Source organism: Pteropus vampyrus, unplaced genomic scaffold, assembly GCF_000151845.1.
Source record: "Pteropus vampyrus isolate Shadow unplaced genomic scaffold, Pvam_2.0 Scaffold479, whole genome shotgun sequence".
Classification (NCBI taxonomy): domain Eukaryota; kingdom Metazoa; phylum Chordata; class Mammalia; order Chiroptera; family Pteropodidae; genus Pteropus; species Pteropus vampyrus.
Window position 1 is genome coordinate 751648 of NW_011889260.1, and position 23667 is coordinate 775314.

A 23667-nucleotide genomic window follows, 5' to 3' on the forward strand; every position below is an offset into this window, starting at 1 on the left:
CAACACAGACCATACAACTAGTATTATGGGTTGAACTGTGTCCTCTGCCAAATTCATATATTAAAGTTCTAACCCCTAGTATCTCAGAATGTGACTTTTGGAGATATCATCTTTACAGAGGCAATCAGAATGAGGTCATTAATGAGGGCCCTAATCCAATATGACTGGTGTCCTTATAAGAAGAGGAAATTTGGACAAGGCACATATAGAGGGAAGATGATGTAAAGAGATATAGCGAGAAGACTACTATCTATAAACCAAGGAGAGAGGCCTGCAACAGATTCCCTCACAGCCCTAAGAAGAAATCCACCCTGCCAGCACCTTGACTTTCAGCTTACAAAACTGTGAGACAATAAATTTCCATTGTTTATGTGACCTGGTTTATGGTACTTGGTTATAACAGCCCTAGCAAACTAATACAGCTGGCAAAACTTGAAGTATTTACGATCTGGCCCTTTACAGAAAAAAATCTTGCTAATACCTACTCCAAGGGACTAATTTCTTTGCTTTTAACACTTTGAAGCCAGAAACATGCCCCATAACCAGCAACAGAGACTCCAGAAATCTTCAATGGGAAGAGAAAGACTCTCAACTTTATTTTGGAAACTTTCAATACACTGTGGTACATCTAAAACACACATCATAAAGGACCTGGCACCTTCTTATAAGATTAAGGTTGCTAGAGCTAGCAGTTCTCTTGGGACATCTCTCATTGTTTCAGTGACCTTCGGAGAATTTAATGGGAGAAGATAAGACAAGATGGATTAATTCTATTCTAAAAGAAATTACTAACTAGTTTGAGTCTCTTTAATCCTCACGTAATCAGAAACTGATCTACATTGCTATTTATAAAAATAACTGGCAAGAACAATTATATTGACAACTAACACTTATTGAGCACGTTTTATGTGCCAAGTATTGTCTGAAACTTTATATGAGTTATCTTATTCAATCATCATAAAAATCCTATGAAATAAAAAATATTTTTAGCCCCATTTGACTGATAAGGTACTGACATTTACAGAAATTAAGTAGCCCAAGGTTGCAGAACTGAAAATGGCAGAACTGGGGCTCAAGACCAAGGATGTAGATTCCAAAGACCAACCTTTGAACAGTGGGACATTTGGCCTTGATGGTATGTATCAAAACGAAATCTTAGTGCCTCCAAACAATTGTATGCACCTGAAAAGTGATGGCGGTTTTGTCATTTCCTCTCCATATTAAGCATATCTTTTATTGTAATGCATTGACATCTTGGGACCTTTCCAATATTGGAAGGGACTGCCCCTTCCAAGATTAGCTAATTTCTAAAGATAGCAAATAGCTTCATTGAGAGCACACCTTTCATATGTAGATCAATCAATCCACAGTCCAGACCCAACCACCTCCTTTATTGTGTTCCCACACTCAGCCCACTGTCCACCAGCCCTCATCACCCCTGGGCCAGGTATCAGACAAGTAGGGACAGTCTCTATGTCCCAGAGCCTGTTGAAATCATTCAAACTAGCCAATCCTAAAACTTCTTCCCCTGCCTCACCCATTCCTTCCCACAGAAACTGCAATCAAAGCTCTTGCCCATATTTCCCCCCACTCCTGCCTCATACCTGACCGGAGTGCTTCCCTGTGTCCCTCTGCATGGCATAACATGGCATGCCCTCTTTTCTTGGGAACAGTGGGTAACAAGCTATCTTTTCAAGGGCAAAAGTCTCTTAAATCTGTTGGCCTCATCATACTTGAATAATAATAAAACCTGCATTTCAAAAACACTCTCAGCCTATTTACCTCCCATCCCTATATCATTAAGTTTAGAGTATGCTGCCTGCAACCTACCAAACAATGCCGCACACGATGATTTCTACCAAAAAAAAAAAAAAATTGCTCATAAATAAAACAAAACAAAAAACACATAAAACAAGAATTTCATGAACTTTTATTGCTTTCCCTCCTGCCCAAGGCCTAAGTTCTTATATTAAAATGCTGCTGTTCTGGAGTTTGTCACATGTCTCAGCTTTTCTGGGAGTCAAAAACAAAGGATGGGGAACTCCCTTACCTGCTTCTTGAACAGAGTTTCTCATTCTGGGATTAGAGAGTCAAATTTAAAGTCAGCCAAGAGCAGATGGTAGAGCTAAAGCAGCCACATCCTTCCCCTCAGCTGCCCGGATCCTGAGTTCCCTGTAGGAAAATAGCCTGATCATGGTAGGGAGTCCAGGCCTAGCCTCCTCCTCCTGATGCTGCTTGAGTGCATAGCCTAGTCCAGAGCATTCTTCTTAAAGTCACAGGCAATCTCCAGATTCAGCATCAGTATTCATTTGCCAAGATACACTCTTATTTATGAGCAAATAAAATAATTTACTATCCTCTAAAGATGGGCACTGCTTCAAAGAAACCTGAATTGCCATCAGCTGATGAGCTGGTGTACCTTTCTGGTGAAAGGCATTGAAACTTGGTTGTGTTGTGCATCTGAGCTGAAACAAAGAGGATGCTGGGAAAGCCAGATTGTGCTGGCCACAGCTTGTCGAACTCATTCATCTGGTGGAGAGAAGTTACAGCCAATGAGCCCTGTACTTGTGTGACCAAGGCAAATTCATTCATGCTCCCTTTTCAGGCTGAGTAAACAAGACCCAGGAAGACTGATTTGTGGGCATAAACAGTGCCAGGTTAACCAGTAGCTGGTTAAGCATGTGCTTTGGGCATAGCAAAGCAGAAGCACCAAAATAAATAGCATCATATAAGAGAAAAAAATTTTTGTTAGATTTTCTTACACTTATTTTTAAAACTAGTTTTGCTTTTCTTTTGAATTACATGTGGAGAAGCAGGGAGGGGAAATATACTTTTTTTCAGAGCTTCTGGCCTCTAAAACTTAATCCAAAATTGACCCGAAACCAGGATAAAGGCACAAACTTTAGCTCTTCTGCTAAAGGCTACTAGGTTCTTGGGAGAAACTGGCACTGCCAAGAGTCTTCCAAGCTTTGAAATTAGGGTCTCCCTTGTGTATACTGCTAAAAAAGGAGGATTTGAGATTGGCTTTGTCGGCGAGATGGACATGAGTGGTTTACAGTGGCAGTCAGCTGTCACTAAGGCACACACTTTCCTACAAGTCCTAGAATGTCCAGTGTGGGTGGACAGGGTGAATCCCTTGCCCCAAGTCAGCACACAGTCAGTACCTAGAAGGGAGTTCTGACTCCAAGGAAAAGTCCCATTGTCATCAAAACCCTAAAGAGCCTTGGACTGTAACAGTCACCAGCCCCTGTGAAACACCTGCCATATTCCCAGACCAAGGGAGTTTTCCACACATCATCAGATGACCATCCCAAGAATGGTTCTCAGTTCCAGGGAAAATGATCTGTCCACAGTAACAGAGCGTAAGTCCAGATTTCAGTATATAAATGAGGAAAAGGACTGTTTGCCCTGTTTTATTTTTTTCAGGAGGCAATTCACCTAAATGAGTAGAAATATAGAAAACCTATATACATCTTTGCTTCTCAAATTTAATTCAGCTCCAAGTGATTCTGTGATCAGCTGTACTAAATACCTTTCTACACCACTAGAGGGAAATCTAACCCACCTGAACCACAACTTCCTTCTTTAAAAAAAAAAAAAAAAAATCACAGAATATAAATTTTAAGGCTGAGGAATACCTAGAGATGTTATCTTGCTCTGTCCTTTCCACCCTTGCTCATATTTAAAAATTATTTTAATCTCTGTGGTCATAGAGACCTCTAAAAAAGGCACAGACTAGACATCTTAATTGAGCAGGAGCCCTTGGCAGTTGAGAAATTGTTCTAACAGTCAATCTGAATCCCTTCCGGTTCAGCTTGAGTTTATGTATTCAAATTACATATTCATTATTATGTAGAACAGCTGGTCATCTCTCTGCATCACATTATTCCTTAAATTCCTGAAGACTTCCAGGCCACACAAAAAATGAGCCAGCACTTGGTGATGGCGTTTATATCCCAACTCTTTAGCCATGTGTTTCTTTCCAAACTCTCTACATTACTTCACTCAACCTGATATTTCCAAATAATAGCAATACAGATCAAACTCTGAAGAGAAAAATAAAATGAAGTTTTCCTTGCATATATGGCTTTTACTACATCCCTATGCAGGTTTTTTCTTTTTTTTAAATGACAACATAATGTTTTTGATATATATTTATCTAGTATGATTTCAAAACCATGTATATGTGTGTGTATGTATGTACATGTGTTTGTGTGCACACATACATATATACACATATATATAAATTTTCATCTTGTCAGGAAAATTGAATGTCTAAATGAATATCCATTTATGTCACTTCTGAATTCCATCTGTTTCCAACTCTTCCACATCACATATATTATTTCAGTTTTTAATTTTATTCTCCAAATTCTTAACCACTCACTTCAGTTCCTCTATTAACTATAGAACAAAACCAGTATGTATTTAGAACATTATTCTTTTAATAAATTTTAAAGAGCTATTCATTGCTAATTCAAATTAAGGGAGAGAAAACTAGTTATTTTCAAAACATACATTTATCCACATTTATGTTTGGTATAACAAAAAATGCATTTGATCTTTGTCCCTGGTTCTTGCTATAAAGCTCCCCCAAATCTTTGAATTTCCTGAGTGATAGGACTGTCCCTTGTTATTCATAAAAAGATTCTTTCAACCATACCTGAATTTATGCTAATGAGGTGACTCTTGGTGGGCCCCTGGATATCTTGAAGATGAGGTCTTGCAACCAGGCAATCAAAGGCCTGGAACTTTTTGCCCCGCTCCCACCTCCCAGGAAGGGAGAGGGACTGGAGGTCGAGTTCAGTTTCCAATGCCCAATGATTTTTTTGATCATGCCTACATAATAAAACATCCATAAAAACTCTAAACAACAGGGTTCGGAGGGCTGCTAAGGGATGAACACTTCAAGGTCCTGGGACAGTGGCAAGCCAGGAGAAGGCATGGAAGCTCTAAACACCCTTTCCCCATACCTTGCCCTATGCATCTCTTTTATTTGGCTGCTCCTGAGTTGTATTCTTGATAATAAACCACTAATAATAACAAAGAGCTTTCCTGTGTTCTGTGAGTTGTTTTAGCAAATTATCGGGGAGTGGGGGGGTGACGGATCATAGGAACACCTGATTTTTTAGTTGGCTAGGCAGAAATGTGGATAACCTGGGCACACCATTTGCAGTTGGTGTCTGAAGTGGGGGCAGTCTTGTGGGATTGAGCCCTTTTAATCCATGGAGTCTGGGCTAACTCAGGGTAGTTAGTGTCCAAGGATCAGAGAATTGAATGATGTAAGTAAAAAAAACCTCTCAATGAGAATACTGAACTGAAGTTCCACCTGCAGCCTTGGATTCAAGCAAAGGTAAGAAGAAATTCTCTCTCTGGACCTCAAACCATTAGCATAGACAACATGGGTTTTATTATAAGACTGAATTTATATCTCCAACAGAAATTACCTGCTCCATGGGTCTGAATGGCCCCTGATTCAGTTTCCTTACCTGTAAAAACAGGATGATTATTCTCCTCTGGAGCCACTAGAATGATTAAGATAATAGATGTATCTAAAGTATCTAGAGAGGTACCTGACACACTGTAGGGACCTAAAAAATAGCAACTGATTTTATTCAAACTCTCAATCATAGGAGAAAATCTGATGATTCATACTGAGTGCAGAATATTTCAGTTTCCTCGGTGATAGAATCAGTCTGAGATAGTCCAAAGTAATTAACACTGAATATTTCATTCATTTGGCAAAGTTGTTTTGAGCATTAACCATATGCCCAGTGGTATTTAGTGAAAAAAAACTACATCCTAGCCTCCTTGTGCTTTCATTCTACTGTCGACAGACAAAAAATAAATAAATAAATAAATAAACAAATATATACATGAGATGGAGATACATGTTATGCAGAATAGTAAAGGAAGGCAAGAGAGATAAGCAGTACTTTGGTGTGAGGGCTACTTTATATTGAGAAGTTAGGGGGCAAGCCATGCACATATTGGAGGAAAAAGCATGTAGGCAGAGAGAACAGCCCTTGCAGACATCATGAGGCAGAGTGTTCTCGGTTATGTTCACAGAACAATGGCTGGAGTGGAGACAAACAGAATGAGAGGTAGGAGGCGAGGTCAGAGGTAGAAAGGGGGCCATTTCCAGATTTTCAGTAGGGCATTTGAGACCATGATACAGATTTTGGCTTTTCTCTGAGTGAGATGAGGAGCCACTGGATGAATTTAACAGCGCAATGAGGTTATCTAACATGTCTTTAAAAGATCATTCAGATTGCTGTGCTGAGACTATGTGTGGGCAGGTAGTGGGCAAGAGTGGAAGGATGGAAACCAGTTAGGAGACTAATATAATAATTTAGAGAGAACAGAGCTTGGCTCTGGGTAGAAATGATGGAGGTGCTGAGACCGGGGTCAGACTCTCGTTGTGTTTTGAAGGTCACGTTGATAGGATTTGCTGTTGGATATGGGGTGTGAAAGAAAGAAAAAAAGAAGTCAAGGATGAATCCTAGGTTTTTGGCCAAACCAACTGGAAGGATGGAACCACCATTTACTGACACGAAGAAAAACTGAAAAAAAGCAAGATTTTTTTTTGCAGGGGGAAGAGGGTGGGTAGAGTGGCGGAGGAGCATAGTAAGAGGCTGGCAGGACTCCAATCTTGCATATGTCAAGTTGGAGATGCCTAGAAGACATTCAATGGGCAGCTGGAGACATGAGTCTAGAGGACAGTAGCCTAGGCATGTAAGGACACTAAAAACAGGTGTCGCCCTTTCTATGATTTTAAAGAATTCGAGGTCCTGCTACTAGGATTTCACAGTTCATTTAACTCTTTGCTATTCATAGAGTAACTCCTGGACCAGCAGCACAACATCACCTAGATCTTGTTAGAAATGCAGGCTCGATGGCCTTCCTCGGACCTGAGTCAGAATCTTCATTTTGACAAGATCCCCGGGTGATTAATAGACACATTAAAGTTTAGAGGCTTTCGTCTAATTAGAATCACCTGGGAAGCTCTTTGAACATACAGACCCCACCGCACAACAATAAAAGGAAAATCAGTGGGTATTTTTCTCAAGCCTCCCAAGTCCTTCTGATGTGTAGTCTGGGTTAGAACCACTGATCTAGCTCTTCACTGCTGGCATGTTCCCACTGTACTATTAGGTTTATATTGCTAGTGCTCCCAGAAACTCATCTCTAAAGAGCTGTAGCTCTAAGATAGTATAAAGGTACGTAACCAGAGCAAACAGATGTTCTGGGTTATTGGGGATAGTCTCAACATAATTATTAGTGCCTCCTTTCACTCTCAAAGGTATTCTGGCTTAGATGACAAATTATGTGTTCTCTCAATGTAACACGAAATGGCTCTGTACTTTATATTTCTGGAATATAAAGTCATAATAACGGGTAGAGCAAAATGACAGATGGCCTTTGGTTTGACAGATGAATCCAAAGGCACTCCAGGTGCTTAGATGTTAGTCCTTAAGGACTTCTAGGTACAGCTGATCAGAAATACATACGTATAAGTCCCTCAATTGGAAGGAAGATTGAAGAAAATTAAGCTTCTTCAAGGGGTTGGATAGGGTGGGGTGTGGTTATATTCTGCAATAAAAGTACCAAAGTCAGGAGCTGATTATCAGTCTGTAATTATCTCAGCTCTTAAGAAAACTTCTTCCTTTTCCTTTAGGATCTTTTATTGTTCGTTAGCTACTCCACCCACAGGCTCAAATGGACAGGAAAAGAAGGTGAATAAAATGTTATCTTAGCCGCCCTGCTAATACACTTGGTGGGAAAGAAAATATAAACAATTGGACTGTTTCTGGTTACCTGTGAATTTAAATCCTTTTGGCTCATCCCTTTTTCCAAATTATTACCAGCTGGCCTACTGATTGCCAGTAAAATTAAAGTAATCTTGTATTTTTAAAACTACATAATCTTCCAGAAATAGGCCTTGGAAGCTTTCCTTCCTAATTTACCAAGGACACAGTGAGGGCAAAGCAAGCACCATCTCATCTTATCAGCGTCCTCCCCATCTCCTTCCTCCCCTCACCACCAATTCCTAAGTGCACATGAATAGAATTGTTTGAAAACTATTTTTGAATGTAGGTAAGAAATTATTTTACATTAACTTAAAACAAGTAGAATAATCACAATTATACAAATGGACCCAAATGGAAAATCTGTGAAAATAGAGACTTAAGTGCTATGGATTGTATCACAAATTTTCATAGTTGCTTCAGTAGAATAGCTATGAACCCTTCCACCAAGCAATCACAGTCCAAAAGTTAAAAACAAGTTCCGTTCACATGTGTTTAAAATGTCTGGGAAAGAAACTATGCATGTGCAAAGCAAAATAGCCAGATGCTGATAAAGCCAGCTGAAAGCAATTCTCTAGGCCTCTTGCTAAATAACTTGAAAGTAGATGGGTGTTGAGTTGGGAGCGGGGCAGAGGGTGAGAGTATTAAAAAGTACCTGTTGAATTAGAACGATTATCAATGGCATCTGTGCAGATTACTAGGCACTTCAATGGAGTGTGGGGGCGGGGAAGGGTGAATATTTGTTCTGCGCTGTCTGGGCTGCTGATAATCAGAGCAAGCCAGAATGGCAGAAAAGTTTTTCTCTGTGGCTGAGAAAGCAACACAGGCTGGTGTTTTCCCTGCGGGGCCCTGGGTCAGTAGTAACACTAGCAGCTTAAGGAGAACGCCTTATCTTTGATCTCTGTTAACAATTAACCAAAGGCTTTTCCTTCTAGAGCTCTACTAACACAGAAGCAGGTGGTCCTGGAAAACAATGTGTGAGGAGGCCCCAAACGGTCAAATGTAAATGCCTGGGTAGAGTTCATCAGTAATTGAAATGGGTGGGCTGAGAGAATCTTCTCCCTTTCCTTAGAGGTTTAAGTGTAAGACTTAAAAATCTTACTCTAAATTATATCTTGACTTAAATGTACTATGCAATAGGGATTAAGTTGGTGAGTCAATGATGTATTTTCATAAGGGGGTCTATTTTAATATATAATTTTTAGCTAGGTTATGTACAAAATACTGTGAGGCCCATCTATCCAGGTCTGGGAAAACCGTTATAATTAGAAAGAGAAGGAATATCCGCAATTAGAAGAACAATATCAGTAAAAAGACTCTCCAACGATTCAAAATGGCAAACTCTTTAAACCAACAGGATGGAAAAAAACACAGTGGTGGCGACTTTACCCGTGGGTTGAAGTGTATATATACTGTAGGGGAGGGGAAAATTCTTCCTTCTACCCTTCTTAAGTTCTCATGTGGCAGCCTGACACTGCCTGGACATTTCCTGCTCCAACGAGTTTGTTCCTGACTGCCCTCCCCCCACCTCAAAGACTCCCTGGCTAACATCAGTTTTCTCATAGCTTATCAACCAATTAATGTTCTTCTTTATATCTGTAGCTGTGTAGGGATGACAAGACTGTATAAAACTGCCTGTTATGTTACAAGCGGGGCTCAGCCTGTGGATAAGAATCTGCTGAGCCGGTGCCGGCATCAATAAACGCTGCTTCCTGCTTACAGCCTCTGTGTTCCGTCTCTCAGTTGGAGAATCCCGCAACATTTATGGATGGACTAATAATAAAATTGAAAAACACCAGATTAAAAAACAATTTAATATGTGTACATAGAGATCATGAATGATAGAGGAATAATGAACCAATCCAGCTTTTTATATATTTTTAGACAAAAAAAAAGCCTAAAACAAAACAATAAATTCATGAATATTTGACAGAACAAAGAAACTTAGGTTTGGATGCTCATTTGTAAGGAATCTAAACAGAAAGAGGGCCTAGCTAGTAAATTAGTTAAAAAAAAAAAAAAGGTTTGTTTATATAGGCTTATAAGCCCTAGATTCTTAACCTCTAGACATAAAAGTGTTTCTCTCCACCCCGTTGGAGCAAGGAGAGTACCTTTCACAAGGGAGATTTATTCCTGCATTCAAGGAGGATCAATATGCCCTTCTTTCATTGGCTTCTGGTCAAGTAACTTTAATTCAAAGTAATCAATATGCCATTGTGGAATACTTTAGAGCAGCCTCCCCTGAGCCCTGACAATACTTAACACACAGCCCTCTAGCAGCAGGCCTATGGAGGTTTCTGGCTTCAAAGGAAGTCTTTAAAAAAAGAGGGGAGTGGTACTTGGCTTTTGTGGACCATCTCAGAGACTTGTAGGAAAGCAAATTCACCACCTCCAAAATGTGTCTCTTGGGAATAAGGATTATTGTAGGCTGATTATTTTCAAGAAACTGCAGACATAGGAAAAGCTCCCCAAACGGAGTAGAAGTTATGCTTTGGTAAGGACAATTTACCTTTCTGAGGAAAATCTCCATTAGTAGAGGTGTCTCCCTCACCTTACCAGGAAGAGGAAGATGACCTTCCCTCTAGAAACTCTTACCAATGCAGAAGGCAATGACAAATCTGTATAATGACCTTATCCTCTTTTGTGAGGCTTTTCTTAGTAACCTCTTATAATTGACTCCTCACCCCCAATATCTTTTGTCCTTAGCTGGCAACATTATTTAAGGTGGTGGCTTCCGCCATTTCAGAGTCACTCAGTTTTCCTGGGTCTATACCCTGTGTATAGAAGGTATATATCACATTAAACTTTAACTTGTTTTCTTCCTGCTAATCTGTCTCATGTCAATTTGATTATTAGACCAGCCAGAAAAACCTAGACAGGTAGAGGAAAATAAGTGTATAGAATCGCTTTTAAAACATGTCTACTGGCCTGGATATATATATATACTCCCAAAGTCAGTGAAAAAGATAAATAAAAATAAGCAAGTATCATAACTATGTACCGCGTGCAAATAGGGAAAAGAATGTTGGGGAAAAAATAGCCTCAAGTCAGAGTGAGTCAGAGTTGGTCAGGCCAGGAATATCATTTTTCACCGTGTATGTAGCTCTGGGCTTTCAGGTCCTTGCTTTCATCTTGCTTTCCAACATAAAATGTAGGAGAGAGTTTTATACAGAAAGATAGGGTAAGCCTCCAATTCTTGCATGATTTGGTACTATTTTGGGTGAAATGTACTCACTAACGAATTATGTTGGCAGAGCAAGGCCCATCCCTGCATGGAAAACCTGTGATCCTGAGAGGGAAGGGCCAAGGACTTGATGCTGACCTCATTCTCTGTCTCTTCAGGCTCTCGGTAACCCTGATGACAGCTCTCGGCCTCCTAGCTCTCTACTTCCCCATCCGGAATGATTTTACTCCAGATAGATCTTCTAGTTACAGGGTCAGGTGTAGGATCTATGACACCGTTTCTCTCAAATTCTTTGAGACTCTCCAAAAAAAAAAGTCACGGGGAAAAAAAAAAAAAAAGACAAGAAAAAATCCAAATACTAAACTACTACAAAGAAAGAAACCCCTCCCTGGTATTTTCTTCTATCCAGGAAAAAACTATGGCAAATTATAACTAGAAATTCTGAGTGACTTTAAAATAAGCAGTGAGTTTTTCTTTGCTTCTCCATTTCTCTACAAAAGAAGAACTGCAGACGGAACCAATGAATCATCTCATCAATGACACTGCTTCAAAACTCAGGCTGAAGCAAAGAGCAAGGGGGCCGGAGCAGCCAGCAGTGTAGCTGGAAGTACCCAACATTATAGTGGGTCCTTCTGGTATTAATTAATACTGCCTGGAGCTTTAAGGAATATGGGAGTGGGGAAGCTTATACTTGTGCCATTTATTATTTTTTTTAAGTGAGTTCTTATAATTAAGAACTATTGTTGGCACCATAGGGGGCTTTGCCAAATACTGGCTGGCCTAGCCTCGTTAGTGTCTTCCCTTAACTTCAAATTCAGGCCAGCTGTAGCCCCTCCTCTCATTCTGGGCTCTGCAGCAATGTCAGAGAGGAAGCCTAGAGTAGCATCTATATTGGCACCTCAAGGTCATGGTCCAAACTAGAGTTTTCCAAACACATGAAAACTCAGAATTGGCATGAGCATAGTCAAGGCTCTGAGTAGCTTGATCAGTTTGACTGTAACTCAAAATTTCCATGACTTATCTATACAAGGCACCTCCTCTTGATGTCACTCCAATCAACAAACTGCTGAGCAGTCAAGAGAAGGCAAGTCATTTGGAGAAATACTAGTCTAAACCCATCATAGATGCTAGAGAGTAATTTTTCTATTTCAAACACCAAAACTAATGAATTAAACTTACATGGAGTCGCTCTAAGTTTGTTCTTCAGCTGGAAGTATCAATATGGAATTTATTCTCCAGAAAGTAAAATCACACCCACTAATGGCACACAGCAGCTCTCTGAATTTACCAGGAGCAATGAGACACGCAGTGTTGGGAGCATGACTCTGCTTTGGTTACCTGTGGCTCCTGGTCATGACCGGTGGGATCCCTCTCATAGCTCTCTGCATACAGCCTGATGGTGGCCCGCACGCCACTGGAGGAGCTGAGCCGGAAGATGAGTCTTGAAGCATCTGAAAAAATGATCCTCAGACCCTGGGATCAAGAACATTCAGAATGGGTCAGCAAACAAATGGATACACAGGTAAAAATAATTAATACCTATTTTGGAGATCAGCTTATTTCTATGATCTAAAGATACTCAGGGTCATGACAATTTATAATTGGCTCTGGACACTCATCCAAGCAGGACAGTGAGGCGAACCTAGGGGCTTCTTAAGGTTATCCATTTGTCTCCTTATTCTATTTCTGTTGCCTTGTGGTTAATGCTGGGGGAGGGTTAGGAACAAAACTATGAACAGATGCTCAAGTTTTTTTGGTCTGGTGATGTGGGAATCAGAAAGAGGTAGAGGTAATAATGAAAAATATTTAATGTCCCTGGGGCCAAAGTTCATCCCTTGTAGACCTGGATGCAATGGAGGCAGGAAATTTATCTATTATAGTAAGACAAATTACCTGTGTTAAGGTTATCCCCATGTAATGTTAGGGTTTGCTTTAGGTTCATCTTCTCTGTGTTTCTGGTAGCAATGGAATCCTACAATGAAGTGCTCAGGGCTGGCGCCTCAGCTGGGTTCTAAAGGCTCTTGTGTACATCTTCATCCTTTTGGCTCTCTCTCTCCTTCTTATTCAGAAGAACTGGACAACAGGGTGAGGTGAGGGCAGAGCTATGGCTGCACCTCAGTGCTGCCCAGTGTTAATTTATTTTTGGCTCAGAATGTCCCCATTCTCCATGCATTTCTTATTAGTGGTAAAGATATTTTTAAAAAATATCTGTTAATAGATTGTTAAATAATGACTTCTTGGAACTTCTCTGGTCTCAAGTCCTGCTTGTTAAGAATAAACCATTATTAAATATATATGATACCTGTTACATAAATCTGACTACCAACCCCATACCCCATCCTCATCTGGTGATATCTGCTGGGGGTGGGGGTATGCCACTATGAATCCATCTGACCGTTTTTCTGCTTTATAAGTTCTGTAGGCATATTTTGTTCCAATTCCAAAACAAAAAGCCTTAGTCTCTGTTGGAGTAGTTCAAGGTCTACCACAATTTGTTCAACAAAAAGGAGCTATTTCCCTTATGGCAACCTACCATTCTATGTTGCTAGTTTTGCAATAGGATGATGTTATCTAGAATTCATTTCTTGGGCAAATATTTTAGAGTGATCCTTAAGGATCAAGTATGTACAAAACCGTGGGTATATAAAGATAAAGACACAGTACTTGTTCTCCATAGGTCTGGAGTAGTCAATTACAATGAAGAGAAACCATTTTCTTAACCACTATATGCTGCCAGAGAAGTGAATAGTTAAATTCTAAATGGAGCAAAAGAAACAATTCCCTACTATTGAGAAAGAATGATATACCAAATTATGTTCAAACTGACAACAAAGCCCCAAAAGTTCCACAATTGTATTTATAACCACGTTTTTAAAAACTCTTTTGAAGCTGATATTTCTGTTTTAGCCTATTTTCCCATTGTCACTACCTATGGTGCACATGAGTTTGTAATTCATTGCTCAGGACCATGGATTATCCATAAATTGGTTAAAGCAATATCTAAAGCTGAAGTCCTAAACCACCCATTGTTGCAGATTCCAAATCACGTGAAGCCACCTCTTCTGATGACCTCTCAGACTTAACCCTTTATGGGAGTTCCTATTACACAATTAGTCCCCCAGATTAGTTTACGGCCAGTGGGAAGTATTTAAAAATCCAGGTCATAACAAATCATCAACATGTATTATCCGCTCTTAATGAAGGCTTTTTTATAGTGAAATCATATTGTTTTTTTCCTAAGGGTAGCCATATCTTTTGCTATACTCACGGAAGATTGGTTAGAATCTACAACTGGTAGCCTGGAATAGATTTTGCTTTTGAAAAGATGAGAAAGGAGTAAACAGCACACATGAGCCCACTGGAAATTATCCAACACCTTCTCTCTTTCCTAAGGGACCAACCAGGATATCTTCATAGAAAATCCGTGTGGCTTTGTGAGACTTCCAGGTGAGGAACATCATAATTCTCCTTCTCCATGTGAAACAAAAAATTTTTAGACTCAGCCTATTTCCATGCTGCAAAAACTCTAGTTCCATGTCTGTTGAGTGTCACTTTGATGTGTGAATAGTTGTATTGGATTGTTTTGGGGTCTTCCTGTTTCTCCAATGAAAGTAATGAATTTGCAAACTGAACATGAGCCATCTTCTCTCCAGCAGGTATCATTACCTACTATCAATTAAATTATGAGGCCAAAGTCACCACTGACCAAGACTTGCCAAGTTTCCAAATGTTCTATAATACCAACAGAAGTATAGCAATCATATACTTTGCTTTAAAAAACAAAAATCAAAAACAAAAAAACAAAACTTAAACCTTGGATTGGCAATACAGTTTGTCGGCAAAATCTGGCCTAGCAACTATTTCTATAAATCAGGTTTTATTGGAACATGATCATGCCCATTCACTTATGTATTTTCTATGGCTTCTTTTGTGCTACAACTGCAAAGTTGAATATTTATGACAGAGACCATCTGATCAACAAGGGCTAAAATATTTACTATCTGGCCCTTTAAGAAAGTATTTGTTGACCCCTGGCATTAACCATTACATTATTCACAACATGGAATACTTATCCTTCAACTCTACCCTCCAAAATAGAAACGATAACCATCTACTGTATCAAAATCCCAGTAAAGAGAAATTATGAAGACTATTGTAAGGTTGTCCAATTTATCCATTCCCCTAGATATTCCAGCTTCTAGCCATAGAGTCATCTGGACATATATTTGATACCAATCAACTTACTTCTCACCACCTACTCATGACAGAAATGGATTTATTAAATTGCATTTTAATTTCATATCCTCACTTTTACTGCAGGGTCTGCAAGGCACTGTGTTATAAAACCCAATTTTGCAGTCACAAATATTGTTGCAGACAGTATGAAACTCCACATGAGACATTTCCTGAAGAGCCAAATGTTAGGAAAACCTTTCCTTCCCTGAGAAACTGGTATTTTTGTCTTTCTTACAATAAGAACTTTATAATTAACCATAGTTCCCTTTTCAATATGGCTGCCAGGACACTTAATGCCAAAACTGAGGTTCAGCCCAAGTGGATCCTTATGACTTACATAACTATAAGTTTTTCTTCTTCTGTTCTTGACTCTCTATATTTATTTATATGTTCCCTAGTCTTGATTTCTGTTTCTTATTTATATTCTAACAACTTCGTTATGTGTGTTTTTGCTGCCACAAATCCTCTTGAAAAAAAGAAAGCCCAGCACAAATGAATAAAATAAATTCCCATCACAGCCTTAACCCTAAAGTGTTGGAATTGCTGAATTATGTCTTTCGGTCCTTCATTAGCTGATAAGCTTCGGGAGGGCAAAGCGTTATGCTCCTTATTTACCATTTATCCACACAGCCTAGGACAACACCTGGCACACAGGGGGCCTTCCTTAAACATTTCTTGAATGAATGCCATTGCGTGTTCAACAAGTGGAGTGAGCACCACTGGAAGGCCTCCTTCCACATTTTAGAAGGACTCACAGGCCAGATGAAAACACTGTGAACTTGGGCTAATATATTCACCATGAAAGGCAGTTGTGAGAGATAAATAATAAATAGAAATTACCTGGGATGTCATCATTATGGAATCTACTCTACTGTATTTACTCATCCCACATTTTTAGGGCCAGGGTTGGTTTTGGCTAAAAACAATTGAGTGGAAACATGAGGGGTTCCTGTCCCCAGTTGTACGATCTTAGACAAATCATAGCATAAGCCGATTAACTGCAAACTTTGCTGTACATTGGAATCATCTGGGGTTTTTAAAAAATATTGATACTTGGCTCTTACCACAGACATTGTGATTTATTTGTATGGGGTGTGACTTGGGCATTAGGAATGTAAAAGCTCTCCAGTGATTCTAATGTGTAACCAAATGTGGACTCCATTTTAGTGACCTTTTTTCTCTGGGTCCCCTGCCTCATAGATCAAGTGACTAGACCATACTACAAGTCAGTCTCAAGGAAGATCACTTTAAGATTGAAGCTTTCATAAATATACTACCATTGGCCTGGGATCTTAGGAGGGCCATAACACAGGGGGATAATAAAATATCATCTCGCCGCTCAGTTCTGAAAGCCTCCTAGTGGCTTGTCAGCAGAAGAACCATGAGAAGTATCTCGTCTTGAGCCATCTGACCCTAAGCATAATCTCCTAAGGAATTCCTGAAGCCACAGTGACTGAATCCATAATACCTCAGTTGCCACAGCAGCTATAGGAGCTGGAATGTCCAGGATGACACAATAGCTACAAGCTCAAAGAAGTGTAAAAGATGCCCTTATCCATTAGAAGATAATGTTAATTATTGGGTGGGTGTATACAAAGGGCGCTTCAGTCGCAGCTTGGCATTTTTCGTCCCTTTGAGTGCCCGTAGTTATATGACGAAGATTTTGCCCACCTTAGCTTTGTCCCAGTGAAGAAGGATTGTTAAAGGACTATGTGTCCCCTGCAGGTATCGCCACACAAAAATCCTCTAACCTGCTTCCAGTTATCTCTACAGCATTTATTCCCCATCTCCAGATTTGCCCCCTCTTTGTTTCGCTTTACCTGGAGAGTCAGTTTGGAAATGATACAGGAATAACAACTGGAAAACCCAGGCTTGAATTCTGGCTTGGCCACTTATTAGGTGGTGGTCTTGAGTAAGTCACTTAAGCTCTCTAAGCCTTAGTTTCCCAAAAAGTAGAGGAAAAATAATATAGTCTGGCTTACTGGGTTGTTGTGAGCATCAAATCAGAAAATGTATGCAAAAAGTGCTTTGAAAATTATGTCGCCATATAAATATTATTATGTTAAAACTTTTCATGAAAATAGTGTTATTCTCTAAGTCGTTCAACCTTCCAGATTTGCAAAAGATTGCTAAATAAAGCCTAAATGGTGATGGTTTGTGATGCCATGCCACATACTTATTTTAAATTAGGCCAGAATAAGATTAATTTTATTTTAAGAACTTTGCCATGCCTTCTGAAATCACTGCTAAATTCACGGGTCTGTTACCATTTATCTTCTCACCATCTTCCACTGAACTGGCTTCTTAGCAATAAAATGCTTCCTCCACATTGGTCAATTTAGACTCTTAAAGTCCGGAAGGAAGCACCTTAGAGTCAACCAGTCCACCTCTTCCTTTTACTGAAAAGAAAGGGCAAGTTAAAAACTTGTTCGAGGTCACATATCTAGTAGATGGAGGAGACGACTTCAATCGAGGTCCTCTGACTCCAGGCTTATCATTTCAGGTTGAACCATATGAAACTGCTTGATAGTCACATATTGCTTCTCATGTGAGACAGAGCCTTATGTAGAGTAGATACCTGATAAATGTTTGATAAATAAATGTTGATTCTTTTCTAAAGCCCTTGTGTAAATCAATGCAGGGAAATCCACAAGTTGCTAAATGCATATAGAACTGCCAGATGTTAGTTTGGAGTATGCAGGACATGTTGCAGCCAGGCAGGGAACGAGGAACTGTACATTACCAACAGTTATTTGGCAGCATCTGACCTAGTCAAATACCGACTTAGGATGAATTCCAGAGAAAAATAGCATATGGCCCTGAAATCTGGTACAATGTCACATATATAGGCAGTTGGCCACACCAGGCATGTAAACCTGGAGACAGGACAGGCTTGGAAGAGAAAGACTCTGTGAACCTAATTCAGATGTTATCTCCCACAGGAAATCCCAGTGATTTATCTGGAAAGCTTCAAGGTGAAAATATTGCTGTGTAACATCTGCACCATATTTTGTAGACGAAAACATGTAGTTTATGTAGCAGAAGATTTGGATTGGACAGCCATTATCTCTCTATGAAAAAAATTACCTAGAATTACCCATTTTTCTTTGTTTAAGTCATAGATAGCTGCAAGCATGAGTTCAAAAGCGGTTGATAAGGGCAGCAGCTAGTCCATACCGTGCCGTTATATAAATTACAAACAGGTGGACGAATTACAGAAAAGCATCCTTCCTCTTGGCTGGCCTGGACTTCAGCTTCCTCTCCACCATTAGACCAGCATCTCTGTGCAGTTCACCGACTACACAGCCATACCCAGCTGCCCTACTCTTAGAAGCAATTTTCATCTTACAACCAACCAGCACTCTTGGAGGCCAACGATTCCAAGTAATTATCCAGGGGTAATCAAGGTCAAATTGCTTCTTAAGTGTGCTTCTAAAACACCCATCCAGCAAAAACCATATTAGGTGATGAGAAGGCTGCTTGGAGAGTGAAGACTTAATAGTTATTTCTCATTCAGATTCCAACTAGCAAATTTGGAAAGACAGAACTAGGTCACACACGTTCCATTTCCCCATATCTTCAGCCAAAAATGACTGCTGATCTCCTGTTTACTCAACACCGGCCCGAGGGAAATGGACACGGGACTGGGCAGGGGGCTCTCCTCTTCCCCACAGCAACCCTCCCCCAATCATCCCACTGACTCGGGGAGGGAAGTGTGGAGGCAGAGCCATAAATTCGTACAGAATTCCAAGGAGGCAGAAGGAAGAGGGGCATGGTCTCAGAGAGGGAGCAGTTCTGGAATATTCTGGATTCAGACTCACTTCACCCAGACAACAGGAGTAGCTTCCTCCCTTAGCTCCTGCAATCCTTTGCAGCTTTTTACTTTTATATTTCTGTTTCTTACCAATGGATGCCCACTTGAGTACACATAGGCATTAGTATTTCAGAAGACAGTTCTAAAGCAATCATCTTATGTCAGGAGAAGGTAATTCATTATAACAAAACTCCAATGAATCAGAAGCAGGGAAATAAGAACTTCCCAACTAATTAGAAACAGTGTCCCCTCTCTCTATTTTCAAATCAGCCAATAGGTCATTGTCAAGCACTGAATATGTGTTTGCTCCTTGGAAGACAAACAGACAATATCATAGCTATTAGGAAAAAGAATTTTTAATCTGTGGTTTTCAAGGTGTCCTACCAAGAGGCCCAATTATCTTTATTTACCAGAACTGCAGCGTTATAGAATGAGCACTGAAATTGAGAATCATAATCATAGGTATTATAATATCTCATTGAGAATGTTATTGCCTATAAGAAATCCCAGCTCTTTATCTGGAAAGCTGAATAATGGTATAACTACATTTGATTGAAGAAAAGCATGTAGTCTGATAAGATGGTTTCACCGGAGCCAGCTCCTACTCGTTTTTCAGAGTACAGTTTAAATGTCGCCTTCCCATAGAGGGCTTTCCAAAGCCCTAGTCTAAGTACATTCCCCCCTGATATGCACTCCTAAATTAGTTCTTTCACTCTAATAACATTCAATAGCCTCTACAGCAATTACAAGTTTAATGTCAGTTTGTCTTCCCTGACAGACTGTTCTGTGTGATGCGGTATCCTTGATGCCCAGTAAACTGACTGGTATATAGAAGTGTTGGTAAATTCTGAGTAGATGAATACATGAATGAATCAAATTTCAACTACTTAATTCTCTGTTGTACTAAGTTAGGAAAATATTTATTATGGAGATTTTTTTCAACATCAAAACTGGCAACAGGTAAGGATTTTTTAATCCAAATTTAATCACAATATACATGTAATGAAAACACCTCACTCCCTAAATCTGTTACTCAACATAGAAGGACTATTTGTAGATACTTTCAGATTTAACTAGATTCTATAGGTGGAATAATCAGTATGACTGAAATGATTTCTTAAATTCTACTTCTAGATGGTCAAACCACACTTCAGCAAGTGGCATATTATAGGACAATCATATATATTATTAATGACAGTCTTTCAGTTGGTTCTTTGATTAGAATGTAATAAAAACCGAAGGTTGAAGTTGAAGCTTGACCAGTCAGCTCTGAATAAAGCACCCTTCCAGGCACCTCAGATTGTCTAGCTGATACCATTCAGTTGCCTTCATCTGACGCTTCCAGAGATGAGGCCTTGGTAAACTTCTCTATATCTGTTGACCAGGGGACGGCAACACCATGGTATATATCGAAGCACCACATGCCAGACTAAAATGTGATTTCAAGATTGCTAATTCACTTTATTATTTCTAAATACTGAAATTAAAAAGTGTAGACACCTTCCTACATATTAAACTAACAACTCTAAAAGCAAACTGACTTCAGAATCAGTCTTCAAAGTGTGCTTTTTCTCTGAACTAGTTTCAAATGTTTTTTTTTTTTCCAGGTTGAGGACAACATCAAAATCTTTCTGCACAGCCTGCATAACTTGAAGAGGTATTAAGAATCTCAGAGTTAGCCTGACATAATCAAATTGGATTTGGTTTTCCACATCAGCTAACTGGTATGCATTTATTTACATCAGGTTTTTAAATATCAGCTGAAATGTTACTTGCAAATGACTTTAGCACTGGTAGAATTTCATGATTTTTGATCTTGTTAAATAAAAATTCAAGAGTTGGATGAGTCATAAAGAGAGACTTAGTTGCTTCAGTTTTGCTCCTGAAATGTCAAGTTTTCTCATCTCAAAGCTAATTTTCAAAATAGAGGTCATAGTTCTGGATTGATGCCCACCATAGTGGCAATATACCATTAACCGGTGCTAGTTCCATCTCTGTATTGTATTTCACAACTCTAGGATCAGAGTATTCCTTCTGTCAGAACTGAAAGAGTCTCATAATCATGGAGTTCTGAGTGGTGATTCCAGGAGTTTTAGGCTACAAGGAGGACATAAAAGGGATAATGGTAAGAGATAACTTGGGTGTTGATAATGTTCATCAGGATATTAATGGTGGGGAGAAGAGAGAGAGTGTCTAGCACCAAGGAAACTCTTGATGTTTGCACAGAGAATTCACCCTGGAGGAAAGAGTGGTCACCTAACACTCTCATCTTTCCCATCTCTTTACAAGGCAAAAATTGGGACCTTCTTAAATTAGTCAGCAAGTTGGTCAAATTGCTCCCCTACTCGCGTAGTAGCTATTGGTTTATTTTTCTTACTCATATTTGAAGAAACCATCATTATTCATTCATGTGACTAGATTTTACCTGAAAATAAACAGTGACATATCCTCATGGGAAGAACAGAAGGATGAACTTCAATTGTTGAACCATGCCTCATTAAATTGGTATTTCTAAATCAGAATCTCTCTTGGGTCCTGTTTAATGGAAGGCACACATTAACTTTTCTCTTGGTTCCCAGGGTCACAAAAATTCAGTCATTTGAAGGCAGCCATGGCAAATTCCATGAGACCTGACAGGGTGCAGTCAGGCCACTGAGGTCCCTGGGAATTAATGTCAGGGTTTGGGTACTTCAGGGGTTTCCTTCTTGCTCCTTGAGTGACTCCCACTGGGTCTCACAGGCAGGATAGATTTTGTTGGACACTTGCACAGCAGTAGAATGGTTGGGGGGGGCGGGGATCTTATCACCAAAGGGGGTTTTGATTTCATTTTGGATGGAGAAGCATTTCTTCTTTATTTCTAAGGATATATGTTAAACGGATTTTTTCCACGGTCTGTTTCCTGACTCTAATCTCGAATCAAGGACAGAAAGGAGACTGAGCTACTTTAAAAAACCTTTTCCTCTTTGAAGAAAAGTAGAGGGGTGGGCAAAGGTGGGAGGGGGACTGAGGAAAGACAGAGAAATGTGACTTTGAATCAATTCACCGATAATTCAGAAACTGAAAAGGCCTTCCCATATCTTCACGTGACCTCCTGCAAAGTCGTATGGTTTTTCCCCTAATTTTCTTATCATATATGTTTCGTTAAGTGCCAAATTTTCTTTCCCAAGGATGCTCTTTTAATGTAACTTATTTTAGTTAACCATTTATTAGTGTTTATGATGTGCCAGGACTTTATATGTATTATCTCACAATTCTCCCAAGGGTTATGAGGTAAACAAAATTACTGTTCCTGTTTTCACAGACAAGGAGAGACAGGCACACGGAGATTAAATAACTTGCCTAAGATTACCCAGCAAAGAGGTGGCAGAGTGAAGATTCAAACCCAAGACTTTTTGACTTCAAGCTTGTACACTGAAACATGACTCACGCCCTTTCTGCAAACTGATATTCAGGCAAGTTGATGATTCTGGTAAGGGGGAAGGAACTAATATTTCTTGAGCATCATGTGGGTACCAGCCACTGTGCCTGACTGGGGACTTTCTCCTCAAACCTTCTCCATAACCCTATATGGTAATTATTGCTAGTGTCACCTGCTCCCATCCCCAAACTGAGGTAAAGAGAAGTTAAGAAACATGCCCAAAGTCACAGATATAGGCAGTGACGATATTAGCCTTCAAACCTATCTGTCTGACTCCAAAACAATAAAACACTGGAGGCCACAGGCATCTGTCTCCCATAAGAAGTGAAGATGTTGCATTGTTTCCTTTGGATTTTGCTAGGTGAGGCATACTTCTGTTTCTCCTCATAAAGGTTAAATCTCTTCCTATCTTAATTTTAAAATAATCCATAATATAGTAGGTTGTTTTAAAATAGTATTCTATAATCAAAAGGACATGTAACAACAACAGTTGTTACATGAAAGCATGCAGAAATTGAAATCTTGTATACTGCTGGTAGGAATGTAAAATGGTGTAATTGCTTTGAAGACCGTATGGCAGTTTCTTTAAAGGTTAAGCATAGAGTTACCACTTGACCCAGTAACTCCACTCATATGTATACCAAATAGAATTGAAAAACAGAATTGAAAAACTATGTCTGCACAAAAGCTTTACACGAATATTCACATAGCGTTATTCATAATAGCCCCAAAGTGAAACGACCCAAATGTCTATCAACTGATGAGTGGATAAACAAAATGTAGTATATTTACACAGTGAAATATTATTTGGCAATAAAAAGGAATGAAGTACTGATATAAGTACAATATGAAATATATATATATATATATATCCTGAAAACATTATGGTTGGTGAAAGCAGCCAGTCACAAAGGATCACATATTGTATGATTCCACCTATGTGAAATGTCCAGAACAGGAAAATCCATAGATATGAAAAGTAGTTCAATGGTTGCCAGGAGCTGGAAGGGAGAGACGGCTAAAGAGTACAGGTTTCCTTTTGGGGTGATGAAAATGTTCTAAAATTGATTGTGGTGATGACTGAACAACTCTATAAATATACTACAAACCACTGAATTGTATATTTTAAATGGATGAATTCTATGGTATGTGAATTACATCTTGATAAAGCTGTTATATATTTACATTAAAAACTGCACCATGAAAA

At 39.4% G+C, this 23667-nt stretch overlaps 1 protein-coding gene across 1 annotated transcript in view; it reads right to left on the reverse strand.

Annotated features, from left to right (window-relative positions):
• Positions 1-23667, reverse strand: part of PGM5 (phosphoglucomutase 5) — a 92541-nt gene that overhangs the window by 14875 nt on the left and 53999 nt on the right. Inside the window, exon 6 of the mRNA XM_011382500.2 lies at positions 12331-12465. Coding sequence (XP_011380802.2) covers positions 12331-12465 — 135 coding nt within the window. The remainder of the gene's footprint in view (positions 1-12330; positions 12466-23667) is intronic.